Source organism: Elaeis guineensis, chromosome 12, assembly GCF_000442705.2.
Source record: "Elaeis guineensis isolate ETL-2024a chromosome 12, EG11, whole genome shotgun sequence".
NCBI classification, from domain to species: domain Eukaryota; kingdom Viridiplantae; phylum Streptophyta; class Magnoliopsida; order Arecales; family Arecaceae; genus Elaeis; species Elaeis guineensis.
In genome coordinates this window covers 5,933,191-5,953,330 of record NC_026004.2, presented here as the reverse complement: position 1 = coordinate 5,953,330, position 20,140 = coordinate 5,933,191, and the positions used below count along the sequence as shown (strand labels likewise).

General features: G+C 39.2%; 2 protein-coding genes across 4 annotated transcripts; both read left to right on the top strand.

Moving 5' to 3' along the window:
* The first annotated feature begins 1,374 nt into the window (after positions 1-1,374).
* On the top strand, positions 1,375-13,190 carry LOC105054845 (probable serine/threonine-protein kinase BSK3). 3 transcript variants are annotated; one of them, XM_073246634.1, is made up of 12 exons: positions 1,375-1,606; positions 1,795-1,944; positions 2,032-2,252; positions 2,857-2,926; positions 4,485-4,618; positions 4,709-4,814; positions 5,306-5,391; positions 6,555-6,743; positions 7,984-8,148; positions 9,029-9,142; positions 12,299-12,594; positions 12,723-13,190. In XM_073246634.1, the coding sequence occupies exons 2-11, from the start codon at positions 1,866-1,868 to the stop codon at positions 12,542-12,544; spliced, it is 1,410 nt and encodes a 469-aa protein (XP_073102735.1). In that variant the 5' UTR covers positions 1,375-1,606; positions 1,795-1,865; the 3' UTR covers positions 12,545-12,594; positions 12,723-13,190. The 3 variants fall into 3 exon arrangements, with proteins under 3 accessions (XP_073102735.1, XP_010934763.1, XP_019709683.1); XM_010936461.4 differs by having other exon boundaries at positions 2,857-2,992; XM_019854124.3 differs by having other exon boundaries at positions 2,857-2,992; positions 12,707-13,190.
* A 1,291-nt stretch (positions 13,191-14,481) lies between these two features.
* On the top strand, positions 14,482-19,136 carry LOC105054846 (tubulin beta-7 chain). Its single transcript, XM_010936462.4, has 3 exons — positions 14,482-15,160; positions 15,264-15,533; positions 18,131-19,136. The coding sequence occupies exons 1-3, from the start codon at positions 14,767-14,769 to the stop codon at positions 18,802-18,804; spliced, it is 1,338 nt and encodes a 445-aa protein (XP_010934764.1). The 5' UTR covers positions 14,482-14,766; the 3' UTR covers positions 18,805-19,136.
* The last annotated feature ends 1,004 nt before the right edge of the window (positions 19,137-20,140 follow it).

Genomic DNA, 20,140 nt, shown 5'->3' with positions numbered 1-20,140 from the left:
CCCTATCAATGGAAACTTTGGAGGATTGAGTGTGTGTAGTTGGAGCAAGCCATCAGGGAGCGACTTGAGAGATGGCAGGCCTGATCGTTGTCGATGATCAGCATGGTTACAGCAGTGCAGTCAGTCCTTAGAGCTACGTTGATTTATTTACTGTCTAACACTTTCCTTGTAAAGACCTTTTTAATGAAGCTGGAGTGGATGTTCAAGAGTTTTCTATGGGTTATGCAGTAGGGAGCAGAGGGGTTCATCTCCTAACTTGGGGCATTGTGTGCTAGCCAACTAGGGATAGGAGCCTTGGGATCCAGTCCCTACCGATGAGGCATGAGGCTCTACTTGTCAAACATATAGTTAGATTCCTTCTGCAGCTTGATAGCTTTTGGAGTATGACAATACAGGCTAAGTACGATCCATAAGTGACTGGTGAAGACATTTATACTAGTCGGAGTTGCTTTTTTATATGGAGAGAAATCTGCTCTCGCACTCTTGAAGTGATAGCTCGGGTCAAATGATTGATAGGAGATGGGCAGTTTGTTGGTCTCTTACGCGATACATGGTTGGTTGACCTCCCCCTGGCTCGATGGTTGATCTTCGTTAATATGGAGGTTGATGAGAGGTTGCTGGTTCGGGATGTGGTCCTTATGGAGGGAGGGTGGGGTTGGGACATTGCCTGGTCTCCGAGAAAATTCTTTCTTAGGCTCTCTCGGTCAGGAATGTGAGGGTTTGGAGGGCCTCCTCCAATCTTAAGGTGGCAACTAAGGATCTCTATGATTTATACAGGAAGAAATTGACCGCATCAATTATAAATAATCTTTAATTCTAAATTAATCAAAAATTGCACTGTTTCAGATCTAACTGCATGATAGCTGAACTCGCCGATAGTTCGACCCTTAGGTCCGCAATCCCCAATAATTCATCTCCACCTGACCTCAGAGCAAACCAGCTTCTGTTTGGTTGGTGGGTCTCATGGACCAAGCAGCAATATCGTACGTATGCAGCCGCAGACTTCTGCCAGCCAGCGCAAAAAGCCACCAAACCACTCCCCCCCGTAGTCGTAATTGAAGGCGGAGCCCGCCGATCCAACGGCCGACGAAGGCCTTCCGCCGTACAGGACGATTCATCCAACGGTAGCGATGCGATTTCGGCGGGAGAGGGGCAGGCGGAAAGCTACGAATAGGACAGAGACGGAGAGGCGACTCGCAGTCCACCAAACGGCTTTATTTATTTAATCTTTTAGCGGTAGAAATTCTACTACGGCGGTGGAATACGAGAAAAAAATAAATCAAGTATTAAAGAAGCCAACCAATAAAATAATCGTTAATCATAATTAAAGGCTTTGGAAGGACGGCATGTCGGTATAAATTTTTTTAAAAATAATAATCATGTTTTCCGAAATAACCCGAAGACGAGATCGGATCTCCCCCTTTCTATCCCTCCATCGTACCCTCCCCCTACGCCGCTTTGAATCGGCCAGCGCTCCAAAGACTTCGATTTGCTCGAGTCGGTGGGTCTTCGATCGACGGCCAGCTCTGGTATTCTCGATCCAGATCTATTGTTGGAGCTTGATTCTCTGTTCTGATGCTGTTCAATCGAGCAGCAGCGGACTCAGGTAGTTTTTTTCTCTTCTTTGATCAATCCCAGATCCGGATGGATAGATTGGCTTTTTTGATTGGAATCTCTTGAATTGGAATGCTTGTTTCCAAGATTTGGTTTGGAATGGGATAAAAATCGCTTCAAACTCTGGAAATTTGGTGGACTGAATGGTTTTCTTTTTTTCTTTTTTTTTTGGGATTCCAGCTCGTTGCAGGTGGTGATAATGTTATTGTGAGTGGATTTGGATTGTTCCTAGTGTTGATATAGAGTTTAGGATGGGTTCTCGAGTGTCCAAGTTGACGTGCTGTTGGGGTTCTCGGTACAAGGGGACGGTTCTTGAAGCTCCCGATGTTGGTGAGTTCGCAGGCCTGATTCGAGTTCGAACTCTTGTTTCAGAGAGTCTGTCATGGGTGGTGATGGTGGTGTTTTCTTTTGTTGCAGAGACTGAGGAGACGGGAGAGACATATGAGCTGCCTCCCTTCCAGGAGTTTTCTTTTGAGCAGCTTAGGTTGGCCACTTCTGGTTTTGCTGTGGAGAACATCGTTTCGGAGCATGGGGAGAAGGCCCCGAATGTTGTTTACAAGGGGAAGCTGGATGCACAGAGGAGGATTGCGGTGAAGAGGTTCAATAGGTCGGCATGGCCTGATCCCCGACAGTTCTTGGTACTGAAATTCACACTTTTTGCTATCCTCTGGAGTTAATTCCATCTTTTGTTTTCCTTTTCCTGGAACTAAAATACATGCAAAAGCTAGGCAAAGTATCATGTAGGATTCAAAATAGATAGGTATGGTTACGGAACGCATTGAGGTATTTCATTAGAGTTGTGTTGTCCTTGCTCCATGAAGATGAGGTCATGATAAGGCCGAAAATGTTGTGTGGTAAACTACAGGCAAATGAGATGCATGCTGAGGAGATGAGAGTCCTAAAGCGGAAGTTGGATAAAAATAGTAACACCATTATAATAATTGATTTCATAAAATGGCCAAAGAATTTTTGTTAGGAAATATGTTTATGAATAACTTATTATGATGGTTTCATCAATACCAGGGAACACGAATAGAATTTTTTGTTAGGAAATCAATTTATGAATAACTTATTATGATGGTTTCATCAATCCAGGGAACACTAAGTAGTGCTTCGTGATGGCTATTTTAACTAGTAGAAGAATAAATATTTTGCCAAATATAGGCTGCTTGCAATATGTTATCCTATTTGCATTCTCAGTGTGCGAAATCACATATTTTGACAGCTTAATTTTTACTTTAGGAAGAAGCAAAGGCTGTAGGTCAGCTTCGAAACAATAGATTGGCAAATTTGCTTGGCTGCTGTTGTGAAGGTAATGAGAGGCTGCTCGTGGCAGAATTTATGCCGAATGATACACTTGCAAAACATCTTTTTCATTGTAAGTTCCTGATGGATGCCACCGCCTTATTTTATGTGCTATTGTTGCTTATTTTGGGAAACTCTTTGTTTACTAATCCAGCTTGCTTTTGTTCTATTTGCATGTGAAAGTGGTGAATAAAAATTCTTTGGAATGAAAGATGTACTTGTACTATCCTTATTTAAAAGGACTAATATTGTGTTCATGTGTTCTTTAGAAATTTTAGTTCAAAGATTTTAATAGTGGATGCACCCATACATAACTGAGGTTTGTGTATTTAAATGAAGCAAGCTACTTCAATTTCCAAAAGTACAGTTTTTCTATCCCTTCTTCCCCTTCTCCCCCTCCCCTAGTGATATCACCACTTCTCTTTTCTGTATCATCATCCTCCATCCTAACCTGTGCTGATGCAACTAACCTTTTCTCTTTTGTTTTGTTTTGTATGGTTCAGTTTTGGGTCTAAATGAGAGCAAAGAACCCATATTGTCACAACTAGACTAGTGCATAGACTAGGCTGGGTTGGGTTGGTCCAGACCATAGCTTAATATTAACATGAAATCTCTAGGACCAAGCCCAACTTGACCTACACTAAGGTCACTATTCGCAACTTAAGCTCTATCCAATGATAGATGGAAGTGCCAAGCCCAACTTGGTCTGGTTCAAACTCCGTGCTCTAGATCCAGAGCTGATGGTGTTGGTGGTAGCTGCCAGCAATTGTTCCCCCAGCATTTTTTCTTTTTTTTTTTTTTGAGGGGGGGTGGGGAGATGGGGGTATGTCAAACCTCTCCTCCTCTCTCTGATTAGATTAGGGCCAGGATAGGAAAATAAATACTAATTTGATAATAAGAATGCCAAGCTAGGCCCTATATGTATGTGAGCTTGAGCCCATCCTGTTGGGCCAGAAATGCCTGCCCAAAATCAGGCTGGGGTGGGCCGGGCTAGATTTGCTTAGGTCTAAGCACATCACCAAGCCTCCCCTATTTCTTATGCATACTCCCTGTTTTTAACTCCTCAATAATATAGCACAACTCTCTGCAAAACTATCTCCTCATTCTAAATGAGTTCAACACTGGCCAACAAGGCCCTTGTATTATCACCTTGCATTTCATTGCAGCCTATATCATTCCTGAATCATTGAATATTTGTCTATCTCAGTACCAGTTCAGCTCTTAAGCTTGTTCTATCCGCTAGAATTTCATTCTCATTACTGCTTGTTAGCTTTCCAGCCAATTAAAAGGACCAAGACCTGCCAACATGACATCCAGTACTTTTCTTTTTCTCCCTCATCATATTAACATCATTGACATGTTGCATCAGTTAAGCGCAAATCTTGTCCATTCGGAGACTTCTTAACTTTAAACATGTATTGCCTTGATTTATCCATTATTTTCTTCCTTATTGTTTTTTCTTTTTTTGTCGTGCTGGCGACATGCTTCATTGCTCCTTCTCTGCCATTTAAAATTCAACATTTCATTAATTTATATTTGATCCTTTTATCTCTTCCATTTTATAGGGGAAACACAACCTATGAAATGGCCTATGCGATTAAGGGTTGTACTCTATCTAGCTGAAGCCTTGGATTATTGCACTAGTAAGGGGCGTGCTCTCTATCATGACCTTAATGCCTATAGAGTTTTATTTGATGATGTGAGTATGTGGCTACACATTGGTCTGATGCCATCATTTTCTTCCTGCTCTTGTGGTTTGTATCCCTTATTGTGGATTAGTATTCTGCAGGATTGTAATCCTAGGCTTTCATGTTTTGGCTTGATGAAGAACAGTCGCGACGGCAAAAGTTATAGCACGAATTTGGCATTTACCCCTCCTGAGTATTTAAGAACTGGTATGTACCCTTTCCATGCTTAAAGTTCTGTACAACAAACGGGCATCTTCATGTGGATTAATGCATCACTCTTCTCTAAGGATGTTTTGTCTTTTGTCTTTTCTGGGGTCTGGACTGATTGACTTGGTGAAGCCATCTGGAGCTTAGATATCGTGAAAACCCACTATGCTACCAGACTGTGTTGACTTATACAATGCCTTGCCAATGTAAAAGACAAAAATTTCCACTCTCTGCAAGTCTGCATTATTTGACAATTGATATCATAAACTCGTAAGAATGAAACGATTATTATTGACAAGGAAATATAAAAGCTCTTTTGGATGATGATGTTTATTTTGGGAGGTCAATTGTCGAGACTTCTTTTTGCCTAGACAGTTGATCAATTATAAAAAAAGCAGACGTTTCTGCACATTTTTATTTATAATTATCGTTATTTTTGATAGACTCACTAATTATTTATATCATCTAATTTCTTCTCATTGAATTTGCAGGAAGAGTTACACCAGAAAGTGTCATATATAGCTTTGGCACGTTGTTGCTTGATGTTCTTAGTGGAAAGCACATCCCTCCTAGTCATGTAAGTAGTAGTTTTTGGCCCACTTCCATGGCAACTGCACAATGCTTCTTCCCCTGCTCTGTCTCCCTTTGTTTTTGATCACTAAATTTTGCAGAATAAGCACAGCTTGGCAGTTGGAACATGAAGTCTATGGTTGAGTGTCTGAACAAAGCATACATACTTCACCTAAAAGTAACTAATAAAAGGAGAGAGAGCAATAATTTCAGGTCATTGGAATTCATGATAGAAGAGTCTAAGAACAACTATAGATCTGTGTTTATGTTGTCAAGCACTTCTAAGATTGACTCTAACCAGGCTGGATTTGGCAGGTGAACTGGGTGGGACGACCAGCTTGGTAAAGAATTTACAGCTAAGGAGGTTGAGCAAGCCGTTTTTACATAGAATGGTTGGAAAGGGTGAACAGGATATATCCATAGCATATATATTGTACTATATATGTATGTATGTATGTATGTGTATATACATATATACATATATATTTATCAAATGTATATTTGTGCATGTGTAGATAGCGAGATAGACAGATAAATAGAGATATTTTAGAAGGGGTGCGGCTGGCTTTTTAGTGTGAAAATGTGTGGGTTGGGTGTTGGGCACAATGGGTGATTAATTATTTTATATTATTAACTATTACCATTCATTTTTGTTGTTATCATCAACCCCCAGTCACAGTATTCGAGTCATGATGTGTGACAAGTTATGGGGTGCATGGAAATGAATCACAGTTAATGTGAAAAACATCGCCTCATGAAAATACAATCTTGGTTTGATAGGTTTGAACGGATGCCAATGTAATACACGGTTTAGATGCTAAGGTTTTTTATGCTAGATTCTCGTAGATGAAATGATTTTGATTTCAGCTGTGATGTGTTCTCATTTGTCATGACTAAATATGAAGAAATCTTCTCAGATCGAAGCAGATCATGAAGATAGTATAATGTTAAATTAATAGGAAATATGCAACTTGATCTTCCAGGCTCTGGAGCAGGCATATGTTGATTGGTTCACCTGAAACATGATTGTTCAGAAATTCTCTCATTGCTAGAAATGATGAAATAATACTTTCCTTTGACATTATGTACTCTACAGTTTTTTTCTTAGAATTCATGTACCTGCATCAGTGCATCATGCTGAATCTAATTGGTTCTAGAATTTCTCTGCAGGCCCTTGACTTGATACGAGATCGTAACTTCAACATGCTGACGGACTCATGTTTAGAAGGTCAATTTTCAAATGAGGATGGGACTGAATTAGTACGTTTAGCTTCAAGATGTTTGCAGTATGAGCAACGAGAGCGGCCTAACGTAAAGTCGTTAGTTCTTGCATTGACCCCACTTCAAAAGGAGACTGAGGTGAGTTCATCAACCCCTCTCTCTCTCTCTCTCTCTCTCTCTCTCTCTCTATTGAAGCATGCTGGTATATTTCTTCTTTTGTACTTGTATTACAGTTTAGTTCAGTGGAATGGATTGGTCATAGTGAAGTTTATTTTTTAATATTTATGTCCATAATGAAGTTTCTTTTTGTTTAGTCATGCTAAAATTACCAGTTAAGCATTTTATAGTGAGTTAAATTCATCATCAATCTGCATTTCTGCCTGAAATAATAAAAATGGTATAGATAGAATCTCCTTGAGCATGTAAAAGTCTTCACTTCTTGGATCAATGAAAGAATCTTCTCAATCACCATCTGTTAAACTCAAACCTCAAAATGATGGTATTCTATCTGTTTGAAGAAGTAAAGCCTGGCTATTGTTCATTGTTGACTTGTCTGATGATAAATACTGTAGTTTGAAGAATCCTGCTTGTGTTGATTTATTCATGTTGGGCTTAGCGGTGAGGAAGAGCTTTAATTCAATGTGTCTTCATGCATGTTTTCAACCTGTTCATTTGCATTGCATTGGCTGGTGGAATTTCACATTTGCACTTATAGTTTCCAGATGACAATGGAGGGAAGCCCCTCCTGACATTGCTATTGCAGTTGAGCTCTAGCGATACTGTGGTTACAGTATCATTATCCATGGTTGTGCAACATATGACTCTATTTTGCTTTGTCTAGGCCTCAGAACTGCCAACAGTTTTCTCCTAACTGGAAAATGACTATAACATCTTTCATGTGTATTGCTTTGTATTCATTTCTCAGAGACATGAAATTGTTTGTGCTATTTCTTGTACACCGAGTGCAAAATTTAGACGATGTACTGGCAATATTTTTTTTATTCCTTCCAAAAAAAATGAAAATGCTGTTTCATTGACTGGTTAAGTGACCAAAACAGCTTTAGCCATTTTTATCCATCTCCAGTTCTGGATAATGTCCAAGGCTGCTGCTTAAGTCTCTCATGCATATATAACTTCCAATGCGCGGTGTCTTTTCCATGCACATGTAGATGTTCTATTCACAATTTCTACATGTTATACTGACAATTTGTACTGTTAATGGAGCTTAAGCTTGTAATCTTAGATGGCACATTCTGCATACGCCCAATGCATCTTCATGCTTATAGAGGCCTGTGTAACTTATAGTGTGTCAAGAACAAATCATTGGTTTATTTTCTTATTTAAATCATGATGAGTATTTACAAGATATTTTGTGTAGGTTGCTTCTTATGCTCTGATGGACATGCCACATGGTGGTGCATCTTCATTGGAGGCGCTCTCTCTTTCCCCACTTGGTGAAGCTTGCTCTAGAATGGATTTGACCGCAATACATGAAATCCTAGAAAAGATTGGGTATAAAGATGATGAGGGAACAGCAAATGAGGTTGGTGTATGAGACTTCCAGTTTCAATTTTCAGTATTAGATGTAAACTTATTTGTGTATAAAATTAATGTGTTTTTGTTTGTATGGATGTTACTATTCTCATGGAAATATTTGTACAAATGTTCATGCAAATATTTGTATGCTTGCTAGCTGCAATGATTTCCAAAGAAGAGGGAGTGGGAACGAAATGACAAGCTTATATTGATAGAAGCTCCTTGTGGGTATAAGCTGCTATGAAAGAGATAAAACAGTTATGGAGACTAGAATACCATGAGTTTTTCTCCCAAAAAATTGTTTGTATGCCTTGTCTGAGATTGAGAGAACAGGATACAAGTATTGTGCCACCTTTCTAATGACCCTGAATAGTGTTTCTATTCCATTTATATATTCTATTATTGCTTCCAACTGCAGAAAACCCAGTTTTTGGCTAGATATGGTTTATCCTGGTTCCAGGCTTTAGAAGAAAAGGCAGATAAGCCCTGATTTTACATGCTTATAAGTATGTTTCTGTCTTTTGTTTCTTGTGATGCTTGACAAATATTTGACTCTTTGACCATCAAAATTTATTCAGATGATAGAATTTGTTAAAACCCGGAGTTTTAACCCATGTAGAATTTGTGACACTACCGAGGCTGCACGTTTTTTATCTCGTTGATGGGGCTTCTGGCAGAGTAGATAGATGATGCTTTTTTGCAATACTTATTTAATTACCAAGTTACTGATGTTGGTGTGAGCATAGGCTACATTTTTCATTTCTGGCATATAACTGACATAGATGTTTTGATCATCTCTTGGAATTTAATCTGTTATACTATCTAATTATTTGTCGACAATATTTGTGTTTTCTTATTTTTTTTTTCTTTTTTCTTCCTTTTTTCAGCTGTCATTTCAGATGTGGACCAATCAAATGCAAGAAACATTGAACTCAAAGAAGAAGGGTGATACTGCTTTTAGGCATAAAGATTTTAATACAGCAATTGATTGCTACACCCAGGTTACTTTATGTGTGCTAATCACTTGCTAATTTTGACCATTTGAATACATTTCTAGAAATTTTCTTGATGTACAAATGTTTAATTTTTTTTCATAAATGCACGTTTGATGTCGTTTATACTCGCGAACCTCACTATTTTCTAAATGCTGAAAATACTCATCATTGACGATAGCTAGTTCCTTTTTGTTATTTTGCTCAAAATGTTATTATTCCCATTATTGTAGAATATCTATGTATAAATAATAAGTAAACCGAAGTTATAAAATTGTCTAACTACATATTTCTTTTGAGGACTGAATTAGATACCTCTTATGCATAATTTGGTATAGTATGTATCTTCTAGGGATGTTTAATTATGCCAATGATTAAATGAGTTATGACTAGGAGTGTTTCAATCCACCTACTTTTTCATGAAAAAGACCAACAGCGATGCTCCATTACCATTTTTGTAACGAGATCATGGCTGAGGATGATCTTTGCCATAAACTTTTTTCCGAACCTTCATCTGCTAATTGAATCATTTTAAATCACTCACTATGGTATAATTATTTGACAAAAGTTAACACATCAAGGTCTGAACATTGTTCAGCTAAAATGGTTTTAGAGCTGCAATTGGCATTTATGCCATATGATAAAATAAAACACTGGGGACTTTAGCATTATCTTCTTTATTTTTGATTTTGGATTTTTTTTTTTGAATTTTTTGAGACCAGCCAACTTTCCTGCAATATTTTCTGTCATATAATTAGAAATGTATTGTCTATAAGAAAAGGGTAGAAAATGACAGGTAAAAATCTTATACTCTATTATTTGGGCCATAAGGTGTGGCAGTGGACAGGAAATTGAGAAATCCTAGTGCTTAATATTTGGACAAAGTTATTTGACCTATTATTTTTTGTTGTTAATTTTCATCCTCTCCTTCTTGTAGTTGTATAGGTTGTCATATTTCTAAATTGTAATTATTGTTTAATAATACATCAGTAACAAAACTGCATGGATGGGTTATGGCTTAAATTTTATCTTTATGTGTGATCAAAAAAATCCCTGGGGTAGTTTTGGATACTCTAACTGATGCTCAGGCTCAATGAAGTACCTTCATCAGATTACGTATTTATGGTCCAATCTTTTATATCAATTGATTTTCTTTTGAACTAGTATGTGGCAAATATGCAACATTGGAGCAGGGGGTGATAGGAAGCTGCAACTTTCATTTTGATTATTTTTTTTTTTAAAATCATTAGGTGTTAAATGTCTAATTTCGGTAGCTTTATCTAAAAAGAATGAAGTATCGTTCTTTATGAAGAAATAATCATTATCCAAAAAGTTGAGAGGAGTCATTGCACAAAAATTGAATTATATTCTAGTCCACATTAAATATCCAGTTAACAGAACAATTTCCTTTCCTACCTATATAAGACATTATATTAGTTTTAGAATTTAGAAAAAAATTACAGGATACTCCGTCAATTTTAGTTCAATTTCACTTACACCTCCTATACTTTAAAAAGTGTCAAATTGCTTTTCTAGTTATCGATATGTTCCAACGTGGTCCAACCGTCCATCTCTATTGACAAAATATTATAAAATGATAAAAATATCCTTATCTTCATCTTCTTCCACTTCGATTGATCCCTTCCTCCATCACTGGCGTTCCTCTTTCTCTCTACTCCTTCCTCCTCTTCCTCTTTCTCCTCCCCTTTCTCATCCATTTCTCCTTCTCTATGGCTCCCTCCACCTCTATTCTTTCCTTCATCTCCTCTCACTCCTGATTCTCCTCCAAGTTGCCTATAAACTATCCCCTTCTATGGCAGTCCCCTCCACCTCCGTCTCTTCTTATCTTATTCCTCTTCTTCCTCCCCATCCTCTTCTCTTTGTCCTCGAACTCATTCTTTGTCGGCAGTCTATCTACCATCCTCTCTTTCCTTCTCATTCTCTTTCTCCTCCAAGTCCATCCATGAGCCCTACCTCTTTATGATAGCCCCCTCAATATCTGTTCCTTCTCACTGGCAACCCATCTTTCCCCCTTCTTCCTCACTCATTTCTTCTCCTCTATGGTGACTCCTACCTCCTCTTCCTCATCCATTTTTTCTCCTCATCCTCCTCCTCCAAGTCAAGCCGCCCATAAGCCATCCCCTTCCATGGCAGCTCTTTTTACCTTCATCTCTTCTCGCCGGCAATCCATTTTTCCTCCTCCCTTTCCTCCCCACCCTCTTTTTTTTTTTTCTTCCTTCTCCAACTCATTCTTTGTCGGTGGCCCTTCTCTCCACCTCCTCTTCCTCTTCCTCTTCATCCACTTCTCTTCATTTTCTTCCTCCACCAAGCCCACCCATGAACGAGGGATATTTTCATCCATTGAGTGGGAAAGCTCACATCATTTGTTGGTAAAATGAACGACTGGACTATATTGGAACATATTGAAAACTAGAAGGGTTAGTTTGACACTTTTTAAAGTACATAAGTGTAAATAAAATTTGATTAAAGTTGAAGAGGTGTTCATATAATTTTTTCGAGAATTTAATATGCTAGAACTTGAGTTCCAATGTATGGCAAAGATAGTATCTGCAATGCATGTGTGAAAAGTTTCCTCATACGTATCATTTACTAGGTAAGATATTAGGCAATCTTATCATTAATCTTTATAGTTGGAGTTGGATGCAAATATTGGAATGATCTTGGTATCTATTTTTTGTGTACGCACATGCTGATCTCTATGCATGTGTGTGTGCATGTGAGTTTTTTTTCCTTTCTTTAATTTTTTATTTATTTTATTTTATTATTTTTATTTTACTTATGAATTTTGCATCTGGCACTTGACAGAAATTTTGAATTATGAAGGGAGATTGTATCTCTCTCTCTCTCTTCGTTCATCCTTTCATGGTTATTGCCAAGTGAGCGTTTGATATATGTATTTATAAAGCCCTTGTTTATACACATCTTCTTGCATCATTCATTACAATATCCTTGAATTGCTGTGGTAGGTCTGAAGCTGACTCCCTATTAGAGATTCACTGTCTGGGGAACTTTAGAAATTTGTTGTTTATAACATGCTATTTTTATGATTGCTTTTACGTCATATGGAACTGAAAATGTCAATATATTTATTGATTCAATAGATCTGCAAGCCTATGTTATTAAATAATTTTTTATGACATGCAGTTCATTGAAGTTGGAACTATGGTTTCTCCAACGATTTTTGCACGACGCTGCCTGTCATATCTGATGAGTGACATGCCACAGCAAGCTCTTAATGATGCAATGCAGGCCCTAGTCATATCTCCAACTTGGCCAACTGCATTTTATCTTCAGGCTGCTGCTCTTTTGGCCCTTGGAATGGAAAATGAAGCTCGTGAAGCGCTGAAAGATGGGTCATCCCTAGAAACAAAGAAGGATGGGGGCCATTAAAGACAGGCTAAATTAACTGTTGGTAGGGTGATGAATGCTCAAATTTTCAGGTATTCCTGCCTGTAAAAATATTAAATTTTGTTCAAAAGATATATCCCACCTTCAAGTTTCTGAGATTGTCAATGAATACCGTGATAGACAGTTGATTTGATGATTTTTAAGGGGCTTTCTGTTTCAGGTTTAGGCACATTCAGAACTACAATCTTTGGATATTGAAGCAGCTTTTGTTCATTTGCCTTGTGGCTATGATGCTTCGTAACCACCTGCTGTTGTACACCAAACCTCTCCATATGGATCATGCATGTATATACGGAAGCAACAGCCACCATAGTGCCCCTGAAAGAAATTGCAAACTGATTCCGTCTGACGAGTATGAGAAAGCTTGATCCTTCATCCCTAGATAGAAGTTCTCTAGTGTTTTTTTCTCCCAAAGGCATGCGTTGTAAATCTCCATCTTGCTGGTAAACATGTAATTGTGTACAGCAGTGGAATGATTTAAATCGTCAGTGTGGCTCTTTTGTCATCCGTGTCTCCTTATTGGATTTTTTTCCTGAAGCTTGGTTTTTTCTGGAAGAACATTTGTTGAAGGTTGTGTATCTGGGAGCGAGTTTAATGTGGTAAAGGTGACATTCTTTGGATTGTGGAAGACTGCGGGTTCCTTTCTCTTTTATGGGCCTTTTGGTAAAGTATCTTTGGTTCAAAATAATTGGTTAAAATCGAAAAGTATTCATTTGTCTTTTAATTGGACTAAATAATGGCTTTTTTTTCAAATGGTTGAGTCCATGGAAACCAACAATCTTCCCAGCATTCCTCGTACATATGACATCCCATTCGTACGACGTGACGCACGAGACCATTCTTTTCTTCTTTTGAGTAGGAGTGTCGTGTTTTGAGATAGATTTTATTTTATTTTATTTTTTTTGCGCGACTCATTCCTAAGATCATTATTACGACATATTACATGTTTAAAAAGCATTATTTCTGTTTCTGAAGGTTTCCAGCTCTGGTTTGAATGAATGTGTACCGACGTGGATATAAAATCTGTAACAGGGCTGCATCAACTGCTTTGAATGCCACATTAAGTGTTCATGTACATTCTCTGGACCTACAACAGCATGCAGGTGAGAGAACAATTGAACAACAAACAAGCTCAGTGAATCAAATCAATCGATTTGTACCTTTCTTTACAAAAGGAAGATGCGTGAACAATAATTAAATACCTACCAAGGGATTGTGTGCAAATAGCTCTCCAAAGATCCCATTATTATGGTGTTAAAAAACAAGTCTCGCATTTGTATGTGAGATCAGGACACTGTGCAAGGAGACCGCCAATCTACTATTGCCTTGGCTTAGTTTCTCATCTCCCAGCCTGAGTTGCTCTGACATTGATATGGTAGTAGATTTAGACCTAGATATTTGGCAAGCGACTACTCTAGAAGATCAAGCTTAGGCGAACCCTTTTCATGTTGAAACTTCAGGGGTCTTTTTTTGGTCACAATTATAAAACAAAACTTGCTATAGTTGTAAAAGGGCTTGATAACTTTTCTCATACAGCTTTCCTTGGTAGGTTCTGAGATCCGTCTTTCCCCCCTCCTGTTTGGAGATGGGACTGGAGACTGATATCATTTTTCAATTATTATTTAGTAACTACAAACAATGCGTCGATGCCATGAGTGCAATCTTGTCTCAAAAGGACCACCCAACAACTGATCCGAAGCACCACCTTGTCTCTTTTCATTGCCAGCTCACACCACTTGTTGCTCTCGTTGGCGAGTCCATCTCACGACAGGAAATAATGGGATCCCCCACATCTAATTTGATATTACTCGTACAGCGAGTAAGCCACTCAGCACCCAGCTAAACTCGAGATCGAGTTGGTACGCAATAATCCATCTTTCCACGTTGATAAGCCCATTACCCTTCACCACGACATGAGGCTGGATATTAAATCTCCGTATGACATTATTGCTCCATTTTAACACATACCACACCCCTTCTTTCCCACCATCTGCTGCTTCCCAAAAATAGCATCGCTCTCCATCCATCGGTTCCCCTTTAGAAAGCTTCGTGGCAAGCTCCCCTGATACTTCTTCCATACTTTCCTCTCCTCCTCCCTTGCTTTCTTCTTCTATTCCTGTCCCAATATCGATCCCATATATACTTTTTCTTGCCCTCCTCTTTACCTTCCTTCCTTCCTACGATCATCGAATCATTCATCAAAGATGAGAGAAATCCTCCACATCCAAGCAGGCCAATGCGGCAACCAGATCGGAGGCAAGTTCTGGGAGGTGGTATGCGACGAGCACGGCATCGACAATACCGGAAACTACAAGGGCAACTCCAACGTCCAGCTCGAGCGCGTGAACGTGTACTACAATGAGGCCAGCGGCGGCCGGTACGTGCCCCGTGCCGTGCTCATGGACCTCGAACCCGGAACCATGGATGCTCTTCGCACCGGCCCCTACGGCCAGCTCTTCCGCCCCGACAACTTCGTCTTCGGCCAGAACGGCGCCGGCAACAACTGGGCCAAGGGCCACTACACCGAGGGCGCCGAACTCATCGACTCCGTCCTCGACGTACTCCGCAAGGAGGTCGAGAATTGCGACTGCCTCCAAGGTACATATATATATATATATAAACAAACACATGGATACATTGTTCTGGTTAATTATATGGTGGGTGAATAAGAAGAGAATGATTCATTGCAATGTTATCATAGGGTTTCAGATATGTCACTCGTTGGGGGGTGGGACGGGGTCGGGGATGGGGACGCTGCTGATATCCAAGATCCGGGAGGAGTACCCGGACAGGATGATGCTGACGTTCTCGGTGTTTCCGTCGCCGAAGGTGTCGGACACGGTGGTGGAGCCGTACAACGCCACGCTGTCGGTGCACCAGCTGGTGGAGAACGCCGACGAGTGCATGGTGCTGGACAATGAGGCTTTGTATGATATCTGCTTCCGGACCCTCAAGCTCACCAACCCCAGCTGTGAGTCTCTCCCTCTCTCTTTGCTCTGCATAGTGGCTGTATACAATAATAGCAACCTGCACTGTTTACCTGTGGACCCATCAGGCTCGGACCCAACCTGACCCTTACGCTGACAATATTTGCCATCTCAGCTATAAACAAGAAAACGATGAATTCAGAAATGTTAATGAAACAAAGGTTGCCAAGTATGAATTGTTTCAGTATTAGGAGTGCAGGATGATCCAAGCTCCTCGATCTTGGGGAAACATGGAAAATACTTGAGCAACTCCAGAAAAACCACTTAAAAAATCATTTATTGGCGTGGTGTGTTGTCATTGCTCCCCTTGAATTGGCATCATGAAATATGCCACTAAATGAAGCAGAGTGCTTGGTTAGTGATTTTTCTGAGTAATTGTAGCTTTGCCAATTTTACAAGGAGCAAACATAGAATAGAAGTTGAGCATGAACTAGATATTAACGCAGGACCTTTCTGGCTTTCCACCTCTCCGTCTAGGAATTAAAATTTAGTATGGTTGTGATTTTTCGACTCGACGGTAGATCTAAGCTTGTTTCAGAAACTGGCTGGATCTTTATCAATAAGCTAGAGAATGCTAGCTGAACAAAATGTCGAACAACTGGACAACACTGATGGGATTCTATTCTATTAAATAATGAGCAATGCTGTAACAACAGACAATCGCACAAAACTAACTCACTTTTGCGAAATTATTTCCATAATGGGGCCCATCACTCAGGCCATGCATGTGACCCTTCAGAAATCATTAGATGGAAGGTGAAATAGATCCATCTAATAATTTGATCATAGGATGAAATGAATTCATCTAGGATAAATTTATCCTAAATCCACGGTGACCACGGTGACCTGGTTCATTAATAATTTCTCCATCGGCACAAGCTGGCGTTATCAATAGTGACATGATCTTGTTGAGAATTCGGTGCCATGGTGTAATATATTGGTGGCTATATATATAAATGATACGTTCGCCGCTTGATGAATGAGGGCAAACTACGTAACCTGTCCCGAATATCTCTTCCAGTTTCGGGTCCCACTGTAAGTGGCCGACGACAAGAAAACGAGTCAGCCCAGACTCAATCCAGTAGTCATGACCAGCACCTCTAGCAAGCCATTTTTCTGCTACTTGTTTGCACATATTTAGATCTAAACCGTCTCTACGTGTGTACGTTAGACCCACCTTTTTGTCTTTGGGTGAGTTTAGCCTTTCTCAAGCCATTTCAGCCTTTCCTGTTATCGAACAAAAATCATATGAGATGGGCAGTATAAAATATCATATGGAGCTCGCTTCATAGTTTGTTACATTTCTCTTAATATTAATTTTAAAATATAAATTTAAAAATTAAATTTTTTTTACTAACGAAATTATTAGTTCTATAATTAAATTTTTTTTTTTTTTAATTTTCAACACATATTTTTTAGTGATGCATACCATATGATCATATGATACGCACTAAATATATAGTTAAGTGATACATACGATAAGCTTTTTTTGATACACATTTAGTAACTATTTAATACATACTTATAGTTAAATGGATATATGATTTGTCGAACTTAATTAGTATTCACTAATATACGGTATATGACTAGTTGATACATATCTAGCAAAATATTCATCCGACGTCCCAATTAGAATTGATCATGGACCGGACTTTGGGCCTAAACTTTATTTATTTTTAATCAGACTTTGGGTCAGGTCTATGTAAAATTTAACATTTTCTAGGCCCAAACCCTATCGGTGATCAGATCTAGTCTCAATATGTATCTTTAGATAAAGCAATACACAGTTTTCAAAATATAGTATTCATCAGTACACAACATACAAGCAACTGATACATACTACATGATTTATTGATATATATATATATATATATATATATATATATATATATATGTGTGTGTGTGTGTGTGCGCGCGCGCGCGCGAGCGCGCGCGCGCGCATCCGGATGTCCGATGAATATTTTATTAGATGTATATTAATTGGTCATATACTGTATACCAGTGAATAGTAAGTTCGGTAATCTATATATCAGTTTATCTGTAGGTGTGTATTAGATCATTAATTGATATATATTAAAAAAATTTACAGTATATATCGACTTATTTGTAGGAATGTATTGGCTTGTTTGATGATTATTTTATTTAGTGTGTATCGTATAGTCATATAATATATATCACTAAAAAATATATATTGAAAATGAGAAAGAAAGAAAATATTTTTAATTATAGAATTAATAATAATTTTATTATTAATTTTTTTTTTTTTTGATTTTTAGATATTTTTTAAGATTGATATTAACAGAAATGCAGTAAACTATGAAGCCCACCCATACGACATTTTATAGTGCCCGCCCCATATGATTTTTGTTCCCTGTTATGTTGACGGAGCCCACCAATAAGCTAGCGATAGATATGTAATCACCATTTACTCAAACAAGGGAAGGTCAACATACCTTCTCTGTACTCTGTTAGCAGGCGCTAAACACTACACTTCTGGCATGAAACTTGGATCACTTTACAGCCCAATCCCAGCTCTTCTATAATTAGGTGCTCATTCTATAATGGCATGTTTATATATCAGTTGGCGACCTCAACCACCTCATCTCCAACACCATGAGCGGCGTCACCTGCTGCCTACGCTTCCCCGGCCAGCTTAACTCCGACCTCCGAAAGCTCGCCGTCAACCTCATCCCCTTCCCTCGTCTCCACTTCTTCATGGTGGGCTTCACCCCCCTCACCTCCCGTGGCTCCCAGCAGTACCGAGCCCTCTCCATCCCTGAACTCACTCAGCAGATGTGGGACGCCAAGAACATGATGTGCGCCGCCGACCCCCGCCATGGCCGCTACCTCACCGCCTCTGCCATGTTCCGCGGCAGGATGAGCACCAAGGAGGTCGACGAGCAGATGATCAATGTCCAGAACAAGAATTCCTCTTACTTCGTCGAGTGGATCCCCAACAACGTCAAGTCCAGCGTCTGCGACATCCCGCCCACCGGCATGTCGATGTCGGCGACCTTCATGGGCAACTCGACGTCGATACAGGAGATGTTCAGGCGTGTCTCGGAGCAGTTCACGGTCATGTTCAGGCGAAAGGCCTTCTTGCATTGGTATACTGGGGAGGGGATGGATGAGATGGAATTTACTGAAGCGGAGAGTAATATGAATGATCTGGTGTCGGAGTACCAGCAATACCAGGATGCGATGGCTGAGGAGGAGGACGAGGGGTATGCCGATGAGGCCGAACCGGAGAGTTAAATCGATGTTTTTTAATTAATTTCGTGATTGAATTCATGTTGCTGCTGCTGATGGTGGTGTTGTGAGGTTTTGCTCATGCTGCTAATAAATGGAGTAAGGGGTGTTAGCTGTACTTGGTGGCTCCTCTAGCTCTAAGAGATGAGACGTGTCTACGTTACTGATCATCATCTGTTCATGATGATGAGGCTTGTATTTGAGATGTCTTTGCTCATATTATAAGAATGTGTATAGAGATGCTGAAGGTGTTATTGTTTTATTATGCATTTGTGTTTCAGTTGTAAATTTTAAATGCCAATTAGGTTCCGAATTAACTAAGTGGTTATGGTAAATTATCTTGGACTCCGTAGGAATCTGATCGAATAATGCTTTACATGCAGAGGAGCTCATTAAAGATACTGGGAAGTTTAGGTTGTGACAGGGTGCTGCACCCAAGTGGGTGTCAAGGCATTTTTGTTTTGTATGATGTCGTTATAGGGCCTACGACAACACTCAAAAAGAACAAAAGAAAGAAGCACATAGTTATAGTGAAAATTTACCCAACTATTTTCCTAATCTTTTGCCCCATTTAATACTTAGCAATTCACCATGGCTTCTGTCTTTAGGTGTTCTATAAATGTTTTATAGGTTAACTCTGATCAGTCAATGTATAACTTCTGATCAAATTAATGGCTACCAAATAATGCAAGGATAGACTACCTTTGAGTACTCGGGGCTAAATATTGCTTTGTTTCTATCCCCATGTATATGAGTTACGACATTAAAACAAATATAACTAACTACAAGCGCCCGCAAAAGAATGCTCTGGGAAGATTACCCCACTTTAATTATTATTCATTATTAATCTACTTTTGAATACTAGCACAGGGCACATTTGATGCAAGGACATGGCAATTGGCAAAGATGATTATCACATGTTAATCAAAAATTAAAGGGATGTTTGGTTTTTTTTTTTTTGGGAGGGGGTGGGAGGGTGGCAGGGGGTTAGATTTTAGAATCGGAGTGAAAATGGATGACTTCTATTCCAACTATTTGGTTGGGAGGAGTCCTATTTGGATTCCAATTCTAGAGTGGATTGAGAATGGTCTAATCCACCTAAAATTTAATCCCGACTCTTCCCTAAGTATTTCAAATTTTATTTCAATTCTGATTTTGATTCCAGTCATGAATCAAATACTTCAGAGGATTTGGCCATTCTGATTTCGATTCTAATTCATTTTGATTTCGATTCCAGTTGCAAATCAAACACCTCCTAAGTGATAAGCTAGGCATTTTTTCTTTCCTTGCCTTGTTTGTTTCATGCCAGCATTGAGCATTTGTAATGCGCATGATGAGGGTT

Bases quoted from the DNA above. Each gene is read 5' to 3' on its own strand.
- LOC105054845 (XM_010936461.4), top strand. From the start codon at position 1,866: ATGGGTTCTCGAGTGTCCAAGTTGACGTGCTGTTGGGGTTCTCGGTAC. The intron at 1,945-2,031 runs GTGAGTTCGCAG...CTTTTGTTGCAG, and splicing joins TCTTGAAGCTCCCGATGTTG to AGACTGAGGAGACGGGAGAG. The intron at 8,149-9,028 runs GTTGGTGTATGA...TCCTTTTTTCAG, and splicing joins ATGAGGGAACAGCAAATGAG to CTGTCATTTCAGATGTGGAC.
- LOC105054846 (XM_010936462.4), top strand. From the start codon at position 14,767: ATGAGAGAAATCCTCCACATCCAAGCAGGCCAATGCGGCAACCAGATC. The intron at 15,161-15,263 runs GTACATATATAT...ATGTTATCATAG, and splicing joins GAATTGCGACTGCCTCCAAG to GGTTTCAGATATGTCACTCG. The intron at 15,534-18,130 runs GTGAGTCTCTCC...TTTATATATCAG, and splicing joins CAAGCTCACCAACCCCAGCT to TTGGCGACCTCAACCACCTC.